This window comes from Ovis canadensis, chromosome 1 (genome assembly GCF_042477335.2).
Source record: "Ovis canadensis isolate MfBH-ARS-UI-01 breed Bighorn chromosome 1, ARS-UI_OviCan_v2, whole genome shotgun sequence".
Classification (NCBI taxonomy): Eukaryota; Metazoa; Chordata; class Mammalia; order Artiodactyla; family Bovidae; genus Ovis; species Ovis canadensis.
Window position 1 is genome coordinate 166175800 of NC_091245.1, and position 22282 is coordinate 166198081.

At 40.2% G+C, this 22282-nt stretch overlaps 1 protein-coding gene and 1 long non-coding RNA gene across 2 annotated transcripts in view; both read left to right on the forward strand.

Moving 5' to 3' along the window:
- The first annotated feature begins 552 nt into the window (after positions 1-552).
- LOC138418855 (uncharacterized) overlaps positions 553-22282 on the forward strand; it is a 32461-nt gene continuing 10731 nt past the window's right edge. Inside the window, exon 1 of the long non-coding RNA XR_011248749.1 lies at positions 553-624. This is a non-coding gene — a long non-coding RNA (uncharacterized lncRNA). The remainder of the gene's footprint in view (positions 625-22282) is intronic.
- On the forward strand, positions 6815-11189 carry LOC138429304 (soma ferritin-like). Its single transcript, XM_069570665.1, has 4 exons — positions 6815-6892; positions 7895-8038; positions 9664-9789; positions 10873-11189. The coding sequence occupies exons 1-4, from the start codon at positions 6815-6817 to the stop codon at positions 11089-11091; spliced, it is 567 nt and encodes a 188-aa protein (XP_069426766.1). The 3' UTR covers positions 11092-11189.

Sequence of the window (22282 nt, forward strand, 5' to 3'; positions counted from 1 at the left end):
TTGTTTTTTCCTGAATCATTAGAGAGTTGATAAGATTAGGACAGAAAGTCTAGATTAGGTCAAAACATTTTTGAGAGGCATTGTGCAATTTTTTAAAAACTATTTTTGTTTTCAATAGATCCCAGAGGAAAGGGTGCCTGTATCAGTCTGATTGTATCCAATAATTCAGAAGTCAGTTCATTAGATTAACAAAATTTAATAGTGGTATTATGGATCAAATTAGCTTTTAAAATAGGTATTGGAATTTCAGTGTTACCCCTGGGCTTTCACATTCTACATTATGTATTTCTGTAATTTTGGAATACTTCTTAGTAATGATAATGCGTTACTTTTTTAACTAGAAAAAATATATTCATAAATACATATATGGAGCTTCAATTAGGAAAATGAATGTGTGCGCTAAGTCACTTCAGTCATGTCTGACTCTTTGCAACTCCTCTGTCCATGGAATTTTCCAGGCAAGAAATCCTGGAATGGGTTACCATTTCCTACTCCAGGGGATCTTCCTGACCCAGACTGAACATTCACCTCTAATGTCTCCTGCGTTGGCAGGTGGGTTCTTCACCACTAGCGCCACCTAGGAAGCCCAATTAGGAAAATACATTGTGCTAATTCTCCAGAAAGGTATCTGTTAGCTTCCTTTTTTAAAATGAAATATATATATACATAATTATAAAAGTTGAAAAAATCTGGAAAAAAATTACTTATAAAGCCACTACACTAACTCAGTTGTTTTTTATGATGTGTTATTTCCCTCTTGTTTTTTCTATACATTGATGAGGTTGTTTTTAAGTGATTGGATAGCAACAGTTCATTTTAAAATTTTAATTTGTCTTATTGAAGTATGGCTAACTTACAGTGTTGTGTTAGTTTCTGATATAGAGCAAATAATTCAGTTATGCTGCTGCTGCTGCTAAGTCACTTCAGTCGTGTCTGACTCTGTTCGACCCCATAGACGGCAGCCCACCAGGCTCCCCCGTCCCTGGTATTCTCCAGGCAAGAACACTGGAGTGGGTTGCCATTTCCTTCTCCAATGCATTAAAGTGAAAAGTGAAAGTGAAGTCACTCAGTCGTGTCCGACTCCTAGCAACCCCATGGACTGCAGCCCACCAGGATCCTCCATCCATGGGACTTTCCAGGCAAGAGTACTGGAGTGAGGTGCCATTGCCTTCTCCAATTCAGTTATACAGGTATATAATAGTTTGCATTTGTTTATCCCAAACTCCCAATGCATTCCTTCCCAGCCCTCCTCCTTTTTGGCAATCACGAATCTGTTCTCTATGTCCTGTGAGTCTGCTTCTGTTTATAGATAAGTTTGTTTGTGTCATATTTTATTTATTTATTTTTATTTTATATTGGAGTATAGTTGATTAACAATGTTGTGTTCTTTTCAAGTGTACAGCAAAGTGGTTCAGTTATATGTACATATATGATAGTGAAAATCACTCAGTCATATCTGACTCTTTATGACACCATGGACTATATAGTCCATGGAATTCTCTAGGCCAGAATACTGGAAAGGGTAGCCTTTCCCTTCTCCAGGGATCTTCCTAACCCAGGGATCGAATCTAGTTCTCCTGCATTGTAGGCAGATTCTTTACCAGCTGAGGCACCAAAGAAGCCCAAGAATATTGGAGTGGGTAGCCTATCCCTTCTCTAGTGGATCTTCCTGACCCAGGAATCAAACCATGGTCTCCTGCTTTGCAGGCAGATTCTTTACCAGCTATACATGTATTTATTCTTTCTTCAATATCTTTTCCCATTTAGGTTATTACAGAATATTTAGTGGAGTTCCCTGTATAGTGGGTCCTTGTTGGTTGTCTATTTTAAATATAGTAGTGTGTCACACCACTGTTTGTTGCAGCGCTGTTTACAACAACCAATACATGTAAGCAACCTAAATGTTCATCAATAGAATAATGGATAAATAAGATGCGGTGTGTGTATATATATATACACCACATATATATATATATATATATACACAACGTATATGTATAAAGACCCCACACCACATTCTTTTTAACAGCTGAGTAATAGTCCATCATATATATATAGATATATATAGATATATAGATATACATAAATAATGCTGTTTGCAGCAACGTGGTACTCTTGCATGGAAAATCTCATGGACGGAGGAGCCTGGTAGGCTGTAGTCCATGGGGTCGCTAAAAGTCGGGCACAACTGAGAGACTTCACTTTCACTTTTCACTTTCATGCATTGGAGAAGGAAATGGCAACCCACTCCAGTGTTCTTGCCTGGAGAATCCCAGGGACGGGGGAGCCTGGTGGGCTGTCATCTATGGGGTCACACAGAGTTGGACATGACTGAAGTGACTTAGCAGCAGTAGCAGGATAGACTCTAAGAGATTATCATACTAAGCGAAGTAAGTCAGAGAAAGACAAATATCATATGATACCACTTTTATGCAGAATTTAAACAAAATAATACAAATGAACTTGTATTTACAAAACAGAAATAGGCTCACAGACTTAGAAAACAAACATATGGTTACCAGAGGGGAAATGAGGTGCAGTGAGGGATAATTGGGAGTTTAGGATTGAGAGAACAATATTTCTTAATAATATTTAATCCACAGGAATAGGAACATTTTCTTCACATGTGTGCAGTTATGTGTTTTTGGCCCAGATGGAAAGGTAGAATCATGGAATATTTACATAAAAATATCTTCTAGATTATCCTGAAATATTCAAACTCTCATTATCATCTCCCACTAGGTAAAACCATTATCTTCCAGATTTACAACTTGTAGATGGAGTCATATTAACAGTAATAATCCAGATTTTGTTGGCACTTGTCATGAACAGAGGTTCATGACATTGTACAGGAGGCAGGGATCAGGACCATCCCCAAGAAAAAGAAATGCAAAAAAGGAAAAGGGCTGTCTGAGGAGGCCTTACAAATAGCTGTGAAAAGAAGGGAAGCAAAAAGCAAAGGAGAAAAGGAAAGATATACCCATTTGAATGCAGAATTCCAAAGCATAGCAAGGAGAGATAAGAAAGCCTTCCTCAGTGATCAGTGCAAAGAAATAGGGGAAAATGATAGAATGGGAAAGACAAGAGATCTCTTCAAGAAAGTCCGAGATACAAGGGAACCATTTCATGCAAAGATGGGCATAACAAAGGACAGAAATGGTATGGACCTAACAGTAGTAGAAGATATTAAGAAGAGGTGGCAAGAATACACAGAAGAACTGTATCAAAAAGATCTTTATGACCCAGATAACCAGGATGGTGTGATCACTCACCTAGAGCCAGACATCCTGGAATGTGAAGTCAAGTGACTTAGGAAGCATCACTGTGAACAAAGCTAGTGGAGGTTATGAAATTCCAGTTGAGCTATTTCAAATCCTGAAAGATGATGCTGTGAAAGTGCTGCACTCAATATGCCAGCAAATTTGGAAAACTCAGCAGTGGCCACAGGACTGGAAAATGTCAGTTTTCATTCCAGTCTCAAAGAATGGCAATGCCAAAGAAAGCTTGAACTACCACACAATTGCACTCGTCTCACACACTAGCAAAGTAATGCTCAAAATTCTCCAAGCCAGGCTTCAACAGTATGTGAACTCTGAACTTCCAGATGTTCAAGCTGGATTTAGAAAAGGCAGAGGAATCAGAGGTCAAATCGCCAACATTCGTTGGATCATTGAAAAAGCAAGAGAGTTCCAAAAAAACATCTACTTCTGCTTTATTGACTATGCCAAATCCTTGACTGTGTGGATCACAACAAATTGTGGAAAATTCTGAAAGAGATGGGAATACCAGACCACCTTACCTGCCTCCTGAGAAATTTGTATGCAGGTCAGGAAGCAACAGTTAGAACTGGACATGGAACAATAGACTGAATTCCAAATAGGGAAAGGAGTATGTCAAGGCTGTATATTGTCACCCTGCTTATTTAACATACATGCAGAGTACATCGTGAGAAATGCTGGGCTGGATGAAGCACAAGCTGGAATCAAGCTTGTTGGAAGAAATATCAATAACATCAGATATGCATATGTTACCACCCTTATGGCAGAAAGTGAAGAACTAAAGAGCCTCTTGATGAAAGTGAAAGAGGGGGGTGAAAAAGGTGGCTTAAAACATTCAGAAAACTAAGATCATGGCATCTGGTCCTATCACTTCGCAGCAAATAGATGGGGAAACAGTGGGAATAGTGAGAGACTTTATTTTAGGGGGCTCCCAAATCACTTGCAGATGGTGACTACAGCCATGAAATGAAAAAAAACACTTGCTCCTTAGAAGAAAAGCTATGACCAACCTAGATAGCATGTTATAAAGCAGAGACATCACTTTGCCAAAAATGTTCTGTCTAGTCAAAGCTATGGTTATTCCAGTAGTCATGTATGGATGTGAGAGTTGGACTATAAAGAGAGCTGAGTGCTGAAGAATTGATGCTTTTGAACTGTGGTGTTGGGGAAGACTTTTGAGAGTCCCTTGGACAGCAAGGAGATCCAACCAGTCCATCCTAAAGGAAATCAGTCCTGAATATTCATTGCAAGGACTGATGCTGAAGCTTAAACTCCAATACTTGGCCACCTGATTTGAAGAACTGACTGTTTTGAAAAGACCCTGATGCTGGGAAAGATTGAAGGGAGGAGAAGGGGACAACAGAGGATGAGATGGTTGGATAGCATCACTGACTCAATGGATGTGAGTTTGAGTAAGCTCCAGGAATTGGTGATGGACAGGGAGGCCTGGCGTGCTGCAGTCCATGAGGTCACAAAGAGTTGGACTGTGCAACTGAGCTGAACGGAACTGTCTTCACTTCTCACATAGGACCGTAATGTCACGAAAAGGTCCCCCAAATTTTTCTGGGATTTCAGATAATGTTTCACTTGTGCTATAAGTAAAACCAGTTACCTGTCTAGTCACCTCCTTTTTTCTTTCCTCTTCTCAGCTCTAGCCATCATGGGCTAGATGTTGCTGAGTTTTCTAGTGACACTGCCTTCCCCAGGATGCTGCCACAGACGTCCTGGAAATGCCAAAGCAGTGCTGCGGTGTGTGCAGAAGCATAGACTGCACTTCCCTGGTGGTTGATAATCTGCCTTCCAAAGCAGGGAACATGGGTTCGGTGCCAGGTCAGGGAACTAAGATCCCACATGCTGCAGGATGACTAAGCCCTGAGCATCACAATGAAGATCCCAGTGCCTCAACTCAGACGTATTTACATTGATGTATGACAGAAACCAAACCAATATTATAAAGCAATCATCAGTCAATTAAAAATAAACTTTTAATATAGATTTTTTTTTTTTAAACAAAAGGAAACACGGAATGTCCCCTTGGAGGTTCCCCAGCAGACTATTTGTGTCCCATGTCTTGGGACAATTTCTACTCAAAATGTGATCCATGGGCCAGCATCATTGGGCAGAATTGTTAGAAATGCAGACTCTTAGGTCCTGTATATCAGAATCTGCCTTTTAAGAAGAGTCCCAGGTGATTCATATACAAGTGACGGTCTGAGGAACACCTACTCAAGACATGCTCTGAGGCTACAATAAGAGCAGTGTTGGGTCAGAAAACAAAAGTAGCAAATAATAGCCCTTTTATAATGATTTCTTCTCTCTGAAGAACTTGTCTTTATGACTGGGCCAAACGTAGGCTGCGTGGCCCCTTCTCTTAGGATGCACTCTCCTTCAGGAGCCCCTCGATCCTCACTGCCTCACCGAGAGAGCCTTTTGATGTCCTGTCCCTTCTATTTCAGTGTAACCAGATGTGGCTTGGGCTCAAACTAAGAATCCACCACACTATGGGAGATCTTATACCACTACACATGTAAAATAATTTTTTTGGTAACAAATATTGACTCAGCAGCTATCATTTCCTAATGGAGAAAGAACCAAAAGGTTCCCACATGGAAGGGTCTTACTGTAGCTTGGAGAAACCAGCCTTATATCTGGACCCTACAGCCTGTCTGTGCCCTTTCTCCAGGTGAAACACCCTCTTCCAGTTCTATTTCTCTACATTCTTACCCACACTCCAAGGCCAATTTCAAATGCCAGTTTATCAATGTAACCCGCTGTAATTCCCTCCTATAAATATGCCTTTAAGAATTCAGAAGCTTGTGTGTGTTCAGTTGTGTCTGACTCTTTGCAACCCTGTGGACTGTAGCTCACCAGGTTCTCTGTCCATGGAATTTTCCCAGCAAGAATGCTGGAATGGGTTGCCATTTCCTCCTCCAGGGGATCTTCCTGACCTAGGGATCGAACCCGCGTCTCTTGTGTCTCCTGAGTTGGCAAGCAGATTCTTTACCACTGGGGAGCTCTGACAAGTCAGAAGTCCCATCATATCCTGCTTTAAGATTGTATATGTTGAGGCTTTGTGAGAAGGGAATATGTCCCTTATAGGCAAAAAGTGTATTTTAGTCAGTTTTCTTAGATTCTCCATAGGACCTAGCATCATATGCCATAAGTACTTTTTGAAAAAAAGGAAACAATTAAAGGTAATGAGTCTATTCTATTACTGCTTCCCCATTCAGGAAGTGTTTAAATCAGCCTCCTCAAATCAGTCAGAGAACATGAGGGCAAATACAAAACACTGGCTGGGATAGTTAGGAGAATTCACTTTTTTCCCCACCTTTTCCTCTATCAGATTGGTTCTTTCATGCAAAACAACATCCGCATTGGTAGGTCAGTAGCTGTAATCTCAGCTGAATAGCATTTCATCTTGTTTCCAGCTGAATAGAAGTGGGCTGGCTATATATATATTTAAGCCTGTTAGTATTTAAGAAGTCTCTTACTTTGGCGGGCAGCACTTTTTATGCCTGGTTTTTCCTAACGTTGAGATGGCATCCCAGGCAAAGGGCCTTCTTTCTGAAGAATGTAGGGATGCTATTAATCGGATAGCATCTTACGAGCTGCATGTCAGTGATGCTTATTTATCTATGGTTAGTATGTGTCCTGGAGTCACTGTCAGGGAGGTTTCAGATCTGGTCTGGGTAATATATCTCACAAAGCCTTACTCATTTTTGTTGCAGGCATGTTTGTTGTTTGATACTAGAGGGAACAACAATTTAGCAGCTGGGATTTTGGTGCTCTGAGGCCCAGTGATTTAGACCTGTGATTGCAAACTGTGGGTGAATAGTTGGAGGAATAATTCTTTTCCAGAGTAGTCCCAAAATTGGCGTGGGCATCAGACACGGTTATAAATAATTTTTCATCTATCTGCTAGTGTGAAGCTAGTGTTGATATGGTAGGGTTAATGAAATAGTTTGACTTTCATAGAGTTCAATGGTTTTACACATTTTCTTAAGTTTATTTACTTACTGGCTGCGTTGGGTCTTCATTGCTGTTGTGTGTGCTTCCTCTAGTTATGGTGAGTAGAAAGTACTGTAGTTGCAGTGCATGGACTTCTCGTTACAGTCACTTCTCTTATTGTAGAGTACAGGCTCCAGGGCATATGGGCTTAGTTGCCCTGCAGTATGTGGGATCTTCCTGGACTAGGGATCAAACCAGTTTCCTTTGCATTGGTGGGTGGATTCTTAACCACTGGACCACCAGAGACGTCCCAAGATTGACTCTTGAACGTCACTTACTTTATGCTGGACTTCTGCCAGTTGTCCACATAAATACTGGTTATAGTGCTAGCATATAGGGTTCATAAACCTGACCTTTAAAGAGGCCTAATGGCCAAATGCTAGGCACCAGTGTGTTAAAACCTGAGTCGCGTCTCTTTGAGGTAACCTGGGTTTATGAAGGCAGTTGGGGCCTTCTGGAAGTCAAAGAGCAAACTGAGAACCCTGGACTGAACAAAGAAGGCCTCTTTTGGACAGCCATAGAGATAACAGTGTGTTTGCATGAGATTCCGGTCCTAAACATCAACTCCTCTCACCAGCAGTCTCTCCCCATTCTTATCCCTGCTCCAGGCCTGTTATTACATTGAAGATTCAGAAGCACCTACTTTTCATACATTCTTCCAAGACCAAGCTGATGTGAAGAGGGAGCATGCAAAGCAGTTCATAAAATATCTAAGAAAATATAAGTGTACAATCTGTCTTCCGGTGATTAAGGTGATGATGTAGCTTTGTTATGGTGATCTCTATAGGGCCTTTGCTGGGTCTAGATAACAAAGTTATTAGTTGTTGTCTGACTTGTTTCATTACTCATGTTCCTACATGGGATTATAGCAGCTGACTGAGGGTAAGCAAGTATCTTGTTTATAACCTCTTCATATCATTTTGAGTAAATTTCAGTCACTAAATCTTAGTTTTTCTTTTCTGAAAGAGCGATACAAAGTGTGACCCTCTGGACCAGCAGCACCAGTGTCACCTGGGACCTTATTAGAAATGCAAATTCATAGGCCCCACTCTAAGAAACTGAGTTACCCTCTCTAAGAGTGGGGCCCAAGGAGCTAAAGAGCTTAACAAGCGCTCCAGATGATTCTAATCCTCTGTATAGTTTTGAGATCTACTGTTCTCTTCTAGAGTGGTTTGTATCTTATGTTAGCTCTTTAACTCAGATACATCCTCATGTAGTTAATACAGCTGCCTCTTCAATGTATTTAATAAAACAAACCTTTTTTCCACTGGAACAGACTCTACATTTGTAGAGTTGTACATTCTAATTGCTACATGCTGCCACTGCCGCTTAGTTGCCTCAGTTGTGTCTGTCGACTCTGTGCGACCCTATGGACTGAAGCCTGCCAGACTCCTCCGTCCATGGGATTCTCTAGGCAAGAGTAAAAGAGTGGGTTGCCATGCTCTCCTCCAGGGGACCTTCCCAATCCAGGGATTGAACCTGGGTCTCCTGCATTACAGGCAGATTCTTTAACGCTGGGCCACCAGGGAAGCCCTGTTGCTACACACTTGTCTCTTATTTCCTCTTTCTTAGGAATAATTACTATTACCAACTTAAACATTATGAATAGGGACACACCCAAATGATAGAGAATAGGCATTTATGTTCTCAAAGGGCTTCCCCTGTGGCTCAGATGGTAAAGAATCTGCCTGCAGTGTAGAAGACCTGGATTTAATTCCTGGGTCAGGAAGATCCTTTGGAGAAGGGACTGGCAACCTACTCCAGTATTCTTGCCTGGAGAATCTAGTGGATACAGGAGCTTGGCGGGCTACAGTCCATGGGGTCTCAAAGAGTCGGACACAACTGAGTGACTAACACAAACATACATATTTATGTTCTAAAACCAGGAAAGAGAAAGTGACAATCTAAAATTGATTTACTCCTAATCTTTTTGATATACTCTAAAGAAACAATCTAAACCTTAGTTGAAGCTATTACATTTGGAAATATCCCTCCTTTTCTGAAGGGTTCTTCTAACTCCAGGTCTCCAAAGACAACTAAATGTCTGGTGATAATTGAACTGAACTACTCTCCAAAGCTAAAGGAATTCCAGAGCTAATGGAAGAGCACACATAACTGTGCCTAGTGGTAGCCATGCTTTGCAGAACAGTAAAGTCACCTGGAGAACTTTGAAAAGCCCTGCTCCTCAGTACCAATTAAGTCAGAAGGTCTGCTGCTGAAAGCCAGACAGCAGTATTTAAGGGGCTTCACTGATTCCATCATGCCACAAACCATGGAAACTACTGGCCTCTGCAGGCCTATAAATCTACCCAGGAAGTAGGGTGTAACTAAGCTGTGCCTCAGCTAGGAGAGTGACTTCCCTGTTTCTCTCCAACAGAGGCCTGATTTAGATAACTGGGGAACTGGTAAACAAGCTCTACTGTCTGCTGTGCAGTTGGAGAATGAGTTAAACGAGCTCCTTCAAGACCTGAAGGCCTCAGCTTCTAGGAATAGAGAAACCAATGTAAGTAGTAAACAGGTCATTTCACTTCTAGATGATGGCTTGCTTCTAGGAAATGAACCCAAGGCAATGGATCATCTAATGAGTTTATTTCCTCTGAAGGAAGTATATGAACTTATTTCTTAGAGTAGTTGGGAGGTGGAGGAGTAGAGGAGCAGGGACCCTGGTAAGGAGGAATGCAACTCAACACAAAATGGAGAAGACTTTTCAGGGATAATCTGCACTCTGGATATTTAAATAAACCCATCTTGAGAATTGCTATCCTAGACTACCTCCACAAAAGTGAATGTCGATGGTGACCTATTCTATAGACTTCTCTGAAGTGTTCTTTGGTCAATGTGAACACTCTATTGCAGTGATAACATTTCTCACCAAACTTCTTAGTTTCTCTGGAGGTTGAAGAAAATGATCTAGTAGAAGAGCTATCAGCCTTGCTGCATATTGGACTCACTGTAGACCCCTGAAAACTATCAAATGCCTGAGCCTTACACCAGAACCCTAAAATTTCAGTGCTTGGGAATGAGGTCTGGGAGCCTACTTGACACTTACCTACAATTCAAATAGGGTGAAAAACCACTACACTAGTAGCTTATTAAATTAATCTGTGCTTTTGAAGAGATGCCTTAATGCTCATACTCACTGAAAGTGGATGTTTGGTGAGAGGGGGGTTCAGAATGGCGGGGGGAGACACACATATTCCTGTGGCCAATTCATGTTGATACATGGCAAAAACAATCACAGTATTGCAAAGTAATTATCCTCCAATTAAAATAATTTTAAGAAAAGATAACATTGTAAACCAACTATACTCAAATAACTTTTTTAAAAAGTGGATGTTTGTGTTCATCTGGAGGTCTTGAATGTCAGAGATTGATGCCTTTGAACTTCATTATGCCTGTAAATCATCTAGTTCCTTCTTAAAACATAGATTTTGATTTAGTAGGAGTGGAAGAGATTCGAGATTCTGCATTTCTGACAAGCTCCTAAAACTGCTTGTCCATGAACTATAATTTGGGTCGCAGATTAGATTGTCTCCTGCTGCAGACAAGGTCCTTAATGAGTTTTTTCTTGTTTTTATTTCTGTAGCTCTTACGCTTCATGAAAAAGTTCCTGGATGAACAGACCAGGAATTTAAGCTATCTGGAATACCAGCTTAATTATCAGATGGATTTGGAAAAGTCAACCCAGAGTGAAGGACAGCCTGAAAATGTCGCCGGACCATCTGGAACAGCAGGTCAAGAGACAGAATCTGCAGGCAACTCTCCAAGTCCTCCTGCCCAGAAGGTCCCAAAGTCAGCTCCTTAAGAATCCTGATCTCCATTCGACAGAAGTATGCTTTTCTTTTCATCTCAGATCCTAATCCTCCTTGTTGTACATGCAAATAAATGTGTTTTGCATTATGATTATGTGTAGAAAAATTGCTATTGGAGCACAAGAAAGTTAGGTTCATACATGGGAGTTTGAAAGCTTCCTGAGGTACCGTGGATGCATTAGATTTAAAAAAAAAAAAAAATTCCCTCAACACCCAGATGTAGAGTCAGGTTCTAGTAGACTCAGTTAGTCCAAGTGGACACAGATGAAATTAAGTAGCAAAACCTAATGTCTTGCTAATTCTCCTCCCCACAACTTAATATATTGCTGCTGCTGCTGCTAAGTTGCTTCATTCATGTCCGACTCTGTGCGACCCTATGGACAGCAGCCCACCAGGCTCCTCTGTCCACAGGATTCTCTAGGCAAGAATACTGGAGTGGGTTGCCATTTCTTTCTCCCCTGAATATATTAAGTTTACAAAATACTAGGGTTTTCTAGTAAATGCAAAGCTAAACTTAAACAAGAGCTCTTGGTCTAGAAAAGATGACTTCACTTGAAAGATATACAGTGAATACGTAGCTGCAACCCAGGTGCCCTTCCAGTGCTGGAGGCAGGCATAGAGAACGGGTACACAGGTAACTAAGACATGACAGACCAGTGTTAGGATGGCCCTACCCCCTCCTCTGTGGGCTAGCCAGCAACTACTGGGGGAATTGCTTTCAGGAGCAAAGAATGAGCATGCAATCACGGATCACACCCAAGGGCCTCAGGTGGCTAGTAGCACCTCGGTAAAGGAGGGGTCTGTAACAGGTGCCTAAACTCTGGGATCTAATGTCTGATGATCTGAGGTGGAGTTGATGTAATAATAGAAATAAAGTGTGCAATAAATGTACTTGAGTCATCCTGAAACCATCCCCAACCCCTGGTCGGCAGAAATACCTTCCTTGAAACCAGTCATTGGTACCAGAAGATTGGAGACCACTGCTCTATAGGATTGTGTCCTGACTTGAAAACTAACTCAGTGGCTTCAAATAAGTTTATTTGCCTTACTCATTGATCTAGTTTAATCATCTGTAAAGTGGGATTACTATTACTTAGTTCATAAAGTTAATAAAAGGATTGTGCTGTGTTGTGCTTAGTTGGTTAGTCATGTCCAAATAAAAGGATTAAGGATTATATAAAGTATCTAAAAACAGTGCCTGCTCAGATTATGTATTCTGTTATTTGTTCAATAAATAGTGCCACTGCTTAAACATGTAGAAAGCCGGTACATAAGAGAAGCACTGACAGTAAGAAAACAAATCACTGAAATTAAGCCAGAATCTTAATACACTTAATCTTAGAATAATCTTGTTTGAAACAAGGATAAGTGATCATGAGAAAGAACCAACTATATATCTTGGGAAAACTGAAGTTAACAAATGGGCTGAATATTCAAATAAACACAGCTAATCAAACAAGTGATCTGGAAGTAAGCTAAGAAGTTCTCTGGCAAAAGAATAAAGAAATGGTCTTTAAAAGTTAAAACATGGAGTTGCAACAAAAGATCTAATTAGAGTTCCAAGAGGAAAGAAATCTATTATAGTGAAATTTTAAAGCATCAAGGATGAAAAAGTTTGCCATTAAGTCATCATTTAAGGAAAACTGATGTATTAACTTTGGAGGGGCTCCAAAATCACTGCAGATGGTGATTGCAGCCATGAAATTAAAAGACACTTACTCCTTGGAAGAAAAGTTATGACCAACCTAGACAGTATATTAAAAAGCAGAGATATTACTTTGTCAACAAAGGTCTGTCTAGTCAAGACTATGGTTTTTCCAATGGTCATGTATGGATGTGAGAGTTGGACTGTGAAGAAAGATGAGCGCTTAAGAGTTGATGCTTTTTAACTGTGGTGCTGAGAAGACTCTTGCGAGTCCCTTAGACTGCAAGGAGATCCAACCAGTCCATCCTAAAGGAGATCAGTCCTCGGTGTTCATTGGAAGGACTGATGCTGAAGCTGAAACTCCAATACTTTGGCCACCTCATGCAAGGAGTTGACTCACTGGAAAAGACCCTGATGCTGGGAGGGATTGGGGGCAGGAGGAGACGGGGACGACGGAGGATGAGATGGCCAGATGACATCACCGACTTGATGGACATGAGTTTGAGTGAGCTCTGGGAGCTGGTGATGGACAGGGATGCCTGGCATGCTGTGATTCATGGGGTCGCCAAGAGTCGGACACAACTGAGCAACTGAGCTGATGTATTAATAACAGCTTTTTCACCAATATTAGAAGCAGAAATAAGAAAAATCTTCCAAACACTGGAAGGGGAAATTAATAGACCTAGGATAGAATAGACCAATTCAGGTATACACTAAACTTATCAGAAGCTTTTAACCTGAAGACCTTTACTGTGAACAATATCACTGTTTCAATAGCAAAATGTAAGGGCATGGGCTTCTATGGGCAGATTCAAAGTAACCTAGCTGATATTAATATAAGTGTGCTATGCTTGAGCAATTCTAATGGGAAAGGGTATGCCCCTAGGGAATAGTCAACCACATCATGGATTTTTCCTACCTTTTCTACAAGTCACACATCTTGAAAATCATTGCCATGTCAAACTTGTCACCACTGGAGAAATACTAGTGTACAAAGCACTCTTCAATAAAGTTCTCACTTTTACAATTACTAATTTATATTAATTTTATACTTATTAGTGAATGATAGAAATTCATATTAAATTGAGAATAAGACAAAACCACATTATCCTCAGCACTAATTATTTTGTTCTGAACGTTAAACAGCATTTCTCAACCTCAGTACTATTTTTTTTTAATTGATGATATTCCCCATTCTATATATTACATTCCTGTGACTAATTTTTTTTATTATTTTATTTATTTTTGGCTGTGCTGGGTCCTCATTGCTGAGCAGGTTTTCTCTAGTTGTGGCGAGTGGGGGGCTACTCTCTGGCTGTGGTGCACAGGCTTCTCACTGTGGTGCTTTCTCTTGTTGTGGAGCACAGGCTCTAAGGCACACGGGCTTCAGTAGTTGCAGCACATGGACTTAGTAGTTTTGAGTGCCAGGCTCTAGAGCACAGGATCAATAGATGCAGTACAAGGGCTTAGTTGCACCATGGCATGTGGGATCCTCCTGGAAAAGGGATTGAACCCATGTCTCCTGCATTGGCAGGCAGATTCTTTACCACTGAGCCACCAAAGAAGACCTCGACCTCAGCACTGTTAGTATTTTGAGGCTAACGACCCATTGTTATAGGGAGTAATCCTTCCCATTGTAAGGTGTCTAGGAGCATCCCTGGCCTCTAACTATTAGATAGAGCCTTCTCCAGTTGTAACAAAAATGTCATTCTCTTGTGGCTAAGCAATATTCTATTGTATATACATATTACATCTTCTTTATCCATTCATCTGTTGATGGATTCATAGGTTGCTTCCGTACTTTGGCAATTATAACTAATGCTGCTATGAATGTTGGGGTACATGTATCTTTCTGAATTAGTGTTTCTGTTCTTTTCAAAATTTACCTAGGAATTAAATGGCTGGGCCATGTGGTATTTCTATTTTTAGTTTTTTGGGAAGCCTCCATACTGCTTTCCACAGTGGCTGCAGCAATTAACATTCCCACCAACACTTCAGGAGGGTTCCCTTTTCTCCACATCCTCACTAACATTTATTTCTGTTCTTTTTTTAAAATGTGACTTTGGATTGTTCTTTTTATATTTATTTATGTTCCACTTCATGGCATGTAGGACCTTAGTTCCCCCACCAAAGATGGAACATGAGGCCCCTGAATTGGAAGTATGGAATCTTAACCAACAGACTGCCAAGGAAGTCTCCTATTTGTGTTCTTGATGATAACCATTCTGACCACTATGAGGTGATAACACATTGTGGTTTTGATTTGCATTTCTTTGTTGATTAGTAATGTTGAGCATCTTTTCATGTGCCTTTTGACCATCTGCATTTCCTCTTTGAAAAAAATGTATTCAGTTCTTCTGTACATCTTTTAAATGGATTGTTTGTTTTTTTGATGTTGAGTTGTATGAGTTATTTATATATGTTGAATATTAACCCCTTATTAATCATATCATTTGCAAATATTTTCTCCCATTCAGTAGACTCTTTTTATTTTGTTGATGGTTCCCTTTGCTGTGCAAAAGCTTGTAAGTTTAATTAGGTCTCACTTGTTTATTTGTTCTTTGGTTTCCTTTGCTTTGGGAGAGGGATCAAAAAAAATATTGCTACAATTTCTGTCAAAGAGTGTTCTGCTTATATATTCCTCAAGGAGTTTTATAGTATCTGCTCTTACAGTTAGGTCTTAAATCCATTTTGAGTTAATTTTTGCATATGGTGTTAGAGAATACTTTTGTTTCATTCTTTTATATGTGTCTGTCTAGTTTTCTCAGCACTACTTATTGAAGAGACTATCTTTTCTCCATTGTATATTGCTGCCCCCTTTGTCATAGATTAATTAATCATAAGTACATGGGTTTATTTCTGGGCTTTCTCTCCTGTTCCATTGATTTATTTATCTGTTTTTGTGCCAGTTCCACACTATTTTGATTACTGTGGCTTTGTGGTATAGTCTGAAGGCAGGGAGTATGATTCTTCCAGCTCTGTTCATCTTTCTCTAGATTGTTTTGAGTATTTGGGGTCTTTTATGTTTCCATACAAAATTTAAAGTTATTATAGTCTTATGAAAAATGCCATTAGTTCTATTTTCTTGAATCTACCACCTCTGTGTGACTCCTCATCCAAACGTATTCTACTTCTATCTCCAACCCTCTTGTTGCACTAACCCTCTTTGATCACAGAAGTTCTCACTCATAATGGGACCTCATCCTTTTGGGAGTGAATATTTGCTATTGATTTCTGACAATTACCACTTTTGCAAATCCTATTCTCAGAAAAACCTGTGCACTGTTGTGGCTTTCTGAACTAAAGCCTATGACTTCAGTTGCTCCAAACAGTTATCATCTAGGATACTTAAAGGAAGAGAATGAGGAGAAAAAAAATCCAGTAATAATTGAGTGTGTGTCATACCACACACACTAAAATGTTTACTTCCTAAAAGTGAGGAATACTTCTTGAGTGCAAAAATTATATCATTTATCTGCTAATGAGGCTTCAGTTCATTCCATGTTCAAGGTCAGGAGAGGCGGCAGTGAGGAGATACCCCTCGTCCAAGGTAAGGAGCAGCAGCTGTGCTTTGCTGGAGCAACTGTGTAGAGATACCCCATGTCCAAGGTAAGAGAAACCCAAGTAAGACGGTAGGTGTTGCAAGAGGGCATCAGAGGGCAGACACACTGAAACCATACTCACAGAAAACTAGTCAATCTAATCACACTAGGACCACAGCCATGTCCAACTCAATGAAACTAAGCCATGCCACCCAAGATGGGTGGGTCATGGTGGAGGGGTCTGACAGAATGTGGTCCACTGGAGAAGGGAATCGCAAACCACTTCAGTATTCCTGCCTTGAGAACCCCATGAACAGTATGAAAAGGCAAAATGATAGGATACTGAAAGAGGAACTCCCCAGGTCAGTAGGTGCCCAATATGCTACTGGAGATCAGTGGAGAAATAATTCCAGAAAGAATGAAGGGATGGAGCCAAAGCAAAAACAATACCCAGTTGTGGATGTGACTGGTGATAGAAGCAAGGTCCGATGCTATAAAGAGCAATATTGCATAGGAACCTGGAATGTCAGGTCCATGAATCCAGGCAAATTGGAAGTGGTCAAACGAGAGATGCCAAGAGTGAACGTCAACATTCTAGGAATCAGCGAACTAAAATGGACTGGAATGGGTGAATTTAACTCAGATGACCATTATATCTACTACTGCAGACAGGAATTCCTTACAAGAAATGGAGTAACCATCATGGTCAACAAAAGAGTCCGAAATGCAGTACTTGGATGCAATCTCAAAAACAGCAGAATGATCTCTGTTCATCTCCAAGGCAAGCCATTCAATATGACAGTTATCCAAGTCTATGCCCCAACCAGTAACACTGAAGAAGCTGAAGCTGAATGGTTCTATGAAGACCTACAAGACCTTTTAGAACTAATACCCCAAAAGAATGTCCTTTTCATTATAGGGGACTGGAATGCAAAAGTAGGAAGTCAAGAAACACCTGGAGTAACAGGCAAATTTGACCTTGGAATACAGAACGAAGCAGGGCAAAGACTAATAGAGTTTTGCCAAGAAAATGCTCTGGTCATAGCAAACACCCTCTTCCAACAACACAAGAGGAGACTCTACACATGGACATCACCAGATGGTCAACACTGAAATCAGATTGATTATATTCTCTGCAGCCAAAGAAGGAGCTCTATACAGTCAACAAAAACAAGACCAGGAGCTGACTGTGGCTCAGATCATGAACTCCTTATTGCCAAATTCAGACTGAAATTGAAAAAAGTAGGGAAAACCACTAGACCATTCAAGTATGACCTAAATCAAATCCCTTATAAATATACAATGGGAGTGAGAAATAGATTTAAGGGCCTAGATCTGATAGACAGAGTGCCTGATGAACTATGGACTGAGGTTCATGACATTGTACAGAAGACAGGGATCAAGACCATGCCCATGGAAAAGAAATGCAGAAAAGCAAAATGGCTGTCTGGGGAAGCCTTACAAATAGCTGTGAAAAGAAGTGAAAAGCAAAGGAGAAAAGGGAAGATATAAGCATCTGAATGCAGAGTTCCAAAGAATAGCAAGAAGAGAAAAGAAAGCCTTCCTCAGCAATCAATGCAAAGAAATAGAGGAAAAGAACAGAATGGGAAAGACTAGAGATCTTTTCAAGAAAATTAGAGATACCAAGGGAACTTTTCAAGCAATGATGGGCTCGATAAAGGACATAAATGTTAGGGACCTAACAGAAGCAGAAGATATTAAGAAGAGGTGGCAAGAATACACAGAAGAACTGTATAAAAAAGATCTTCAAGACCAAGATAATCATGGTGGTGTGATCATCTAGATCACACCAGAGCCAGACATCCTGGAATGTGAAGTCAAGCGGGCCGTAGAAAGCATCACTACGAACAAAGCTAGTGGAGGTGATGGAATTCCAGTAGAGCTATTTCAAATCCTGAAAGATGATGCTGTGAAAGTGCTGCACTCAATATGCCAGCAAATTTGGAAAACTCAGCAGTGGCCACAGGACTGGAAAAGGTCAGTTTTCATTCCAATCCCAAAGAAAGGCAATGCCAAAGAATATTCAAACTACCGCACAATTGCACTCATCTCACACCCTAGTAACATAATGCTCAAAATTCTCCAAGCCAGGCTTCAGCAATACATGAACCGTGAACTTCCAGATGTTCAAGCTGGATTTAGAAAAGGCAGAGGAACCAGAGATCAAATTGCCAACATCCGCTGGATCATGGAAAAAGCAAGAGAGTTCCAGAAAAACCTCTATTTCCGCTTTATTGACTATGCCAAAGCCTTTGTGTGGGTCACAATAAACTGGAAAATTGTGAAAGAGATGGGAATACCAGACCACCTGACCTGCCTCTTGAGAAACCTGTATGCAGGTCAGGAAGCAACAGTTAGAACGGGGCATGGAACAAGAGACTGGTTCCAAATAGGAAAAAGAGTACGTCAAGGCTGTATATTGTCACCCTGCTTATTTAACTTATATGCAGAGCACATCATGAGAAATGCTGGGCTGGAAGAAGCACAAGCTGGAATCAAGATTGCAGGGAGAAATATCAATAACCTCAGAGATGCAGATGACACCACCCTTATGGCAGAAAGTGAAGAGGAACTAAAAAGCCTCTTAAAAAGTGGAGAGTGAAATGTTGGCTTAAAGCTCAACATTCAGAAAACGAAGATCATGGCATCTGGTCCCATCACTTCATGGGAAATAAATGGGGAAACAGTGGAAACAGTGTCAGACTTTATTTGGGGGGCTCCAAAACCACTGCAGATGGTGATTGCAGCCATGAAATTAAAAGAGGCTTACTCCTTGGAAAGAAAGTTATGACCAACCTAGATAGCATATTTAAAAGCAGAGACATTACTTTGCCAACAAAGTCTGTCTAGTCACAGCTATGGTTTTTCCAGTGGTCATGGATGGATGTGAGATTTGGACTGTGAAGAAAGCTGAATGCTGAAGAATTGATGCTTTTGAACTGTGTTGTTGGATAAGACTCTTGAGAGTCCCTTAGACTACAAGGAGATCCAACCAGTCCATTCTAAAGGAGATCAGCCCTGGGATTTCTTTGGAAGGACTGATGCTAAAGCTGAAACTCCAGTACTCTGGCCCCCTCATGCAAAGAGTTGACTCATTGGAAAAGACTTTGATGCTGGCAGGGATTGGGGGCAGGAGGAGAAGGGGACAACAGAGGATGAGATGGCTGGATGGCATCACTGACTCGATGGACGTGAGTCTGAGTGAACTCCAGGAGTTGGTGATCGACAGGGGGGCCTGGCGTGCTGAGATTCGTGGGGTCATAAAGAGTCGGACACGAATGAGCGACTGAACTGGACTGAACTGAACTGAGGTTTCAGTTATAGGGCTATGCTAACAGAAGATCCTTATGGAAACTTTAGGTACATAAGTGCAAAAAGGCAAGTCCTCATAAAGTATCATGAAGGCAACCTAGACTGTAGGAAGCCAGTTAATTTTTGACTGCAGAAAAGATGTACTGGTTTAGCAAAAAGTATCAAAATCACTTAGCCTAGGTTTTAACCTTCAGGAAATTCTTAAAAAGGAATGATTTAGAAATTCCCATCTCAAATAACAATGATCAATACAAAAGAGGAAAGGGCTTGGTGGGGAACTGATATGTAGATGCTATAGAGAAAAAGGAAGGGAAATAAACCATAGTTTATTAACATATGCGGACTACTTTGATATGGAATAGTTGCAAACTGTGAACGAACATTTATTTATTTACTTGGATCTTGTTTGTTTATTCATCAGCCACTCAATATGTTTTGACTGGGAGTTTAACCCATTTACATGTAATTAAATTACATGTAAATTACTGATGGAGAAGGGCTTTCTATTGCCATTATACATTGTTTTCTGTATGTCTTTAGTGACTTTCCTCTCTTACCGCCTTTCATTGTGTTTTTTCTTTTTTTAATATAAATTTATTTATTTTAATTGGAGGCTAATTACTTTACAATATTGTATGGGTTTTGCCATACACTGACATGAATCCACCATAGGTGTACATGTGTTCCCCATCCTGAACCCCCCTCTCACCTCCCTCCCCATCTCATCCCTCTGGGTCATCCCAGTGCACCAGCCCCGAGCACCCTGTATCATGCATTGAACCTGGACTGGCAATGTGTTTCACATATGATAATATACATGTTTCAATGCCATTATCCCAAATCATCCCAACCTCACCCTCTCCCACAGAGTCCAAAAGACTGTTCTATACATCTGTGTCTCTTTTGCTGTCTCACATACAGGGTTATCATTACCATCTTTCTAAATTCCATATATATGCATTAGTATACTGTATTGGTGTTTTTCTTTCTGGCTTACTTCACTCTGTATAATAGGCTCCAGTTTCATCCATCTCATTAGAACTGATTCAAATGTATTCTTTTTAATGGCTGAGTGATACTCCATTCTGTATATGTACCATAGCTTTCTTATCCATTCATCTGCTGATGGACATCTAGGTTGCTATTATAAACAGTGCTGTGAAGAACATTGGGGTACATGTGTCTCTTTCAATTCTGGTTTCCTCAGTGTGCATGCCCAGCAGTGGGATTGCTGGGTCATATGGCAGTTCTATTTCCAGTTTTTAAAGGAATCTCCACACTGTTCTCCATAGCAGCTGTACTAGTTTACATCCCCACCAACAGTGTAAGAGGGTTCCCTTTTCTCCACATCCTCTCCAGCATTTATTGCTTGTAGACTTTTGGATCACAGCCATTCTGACTGGCATGAAATGGTACCTCATTGTGGTTTTGATTTGCATTTCTCTGATAATGAGTGATGTTGATCATCTTTTCATGTGTTTGTTAGCCATCTGTATGTCTTCTCTGGAGAAATGTCTATTTAGTTCTTTGGCCCATTTTTTGATTGGGTTGTTTATTTTTCTGGAATTGAGCTACAGGAGTTGCTTGTATATTTTTGAGATTAATTCTTTGTCAGTTGCTTCATTTGCTATTATTTTCTCCCTTTCTGAAGGCTGTCTTTTCACCTTGCTTATAGTTTCCTTTGTTGTGCAGAAGCTTTTAATTTTAATTAGGTCCCATTTGTTTATTTTTGCTTTTATTTCCAATCTTCTGGGAGGTGGGTCATAGAGGATCCTGCTGTGATTTATGTTGGAGAGTGTTTTGCCTATGTTCTCCTTTAGGAGTTTTATAGTTTCTGGTCTTACATTTAGATCTTTAATCCATTTTGAATTTATTTTTGTGTACGGAGTTAGAAAGTGTTCTAGTTTCATTCTTTTACAAGTGGTTGACCAGTTTTCCCAGCACAACTTGTTAAAGAGATTGTCTTTACTCCATTGTATATTCTTGCCTCCTTTGTCAAAGATAAGGTGTCCATAGGTGCGTGGATTTATCTCTGGGCATTCTATTTTGTTCCATTGATCTGCATTTCTGTCTTTGTGCCAGTACCATACTGTCTTGATGACTGTGGCTTTGTAGTAGAGCCTGAAGTCAGGCAGGTTGATTCCTCCAGTTCCATTCTTCTTTCTCAAGATTGCTTTGGCTATTCTAGGTTTTTTTGTATTTCCGTACAAATTGTGAAATTATTTGTTGTAGCTCTGTGAAAAATACCATTGGTAGCTTGATAGGGATTGCACTGAATCTATAGATTGCTTGGGTAGTATACTCATTTTCACTATATTGATTCTTCTCATCCATGAACATGGTATATTTCTACATCTATTAGTGTCCTCTTTGATTTCTTTCATCAGTGTTTTATAGTTTTCTATATGTAAGTCTTTTGTTTCTTTAGGTAGATATATTCTCAAGTATTTTATTCTTTTCGTTGCAATGGTGAATGGAATTGTTTCCTTAATTTCTCTATCTTCTCATTATTAGTGTATAGGAATACAAGGGATTTCTGTGTGTTGATTTTATATCCTGCAACTTTATTATATTCATTGATTAGCTCTAGTAATTTGCTGGTGGAGTCTTTAGGGTTTTCTATGTAGAGGATCATGTCATCTGCAAACAGTGAGAGTTTTACTT

Excerpts from the sequence above, each read along its gene's own strand:
- LOC138429304 (XM_069570665.1), top strand. The coding sequence starts at position 6,815 with ATGGCATCCCAGGCAAAGGGCCTTCTTTCTGAAGAATGTAGGGATGCT. Across the intron at positions 6,893-7,894 it reads TAGCATCTTACGAGCTGCAT|GCCTGTTATTACATTGAAGA; the intron begins GTCAGTGATGCT and ends TCCCTGCTCCAG. Across the intron at positions 9,790-10,872 it reads CTAGGAATAGAGAAACCAAT|CTCTTACGCTTCATGAAAAA; the intron begins GTAAGTAGTAAA and ends TTATTTCTGTAG.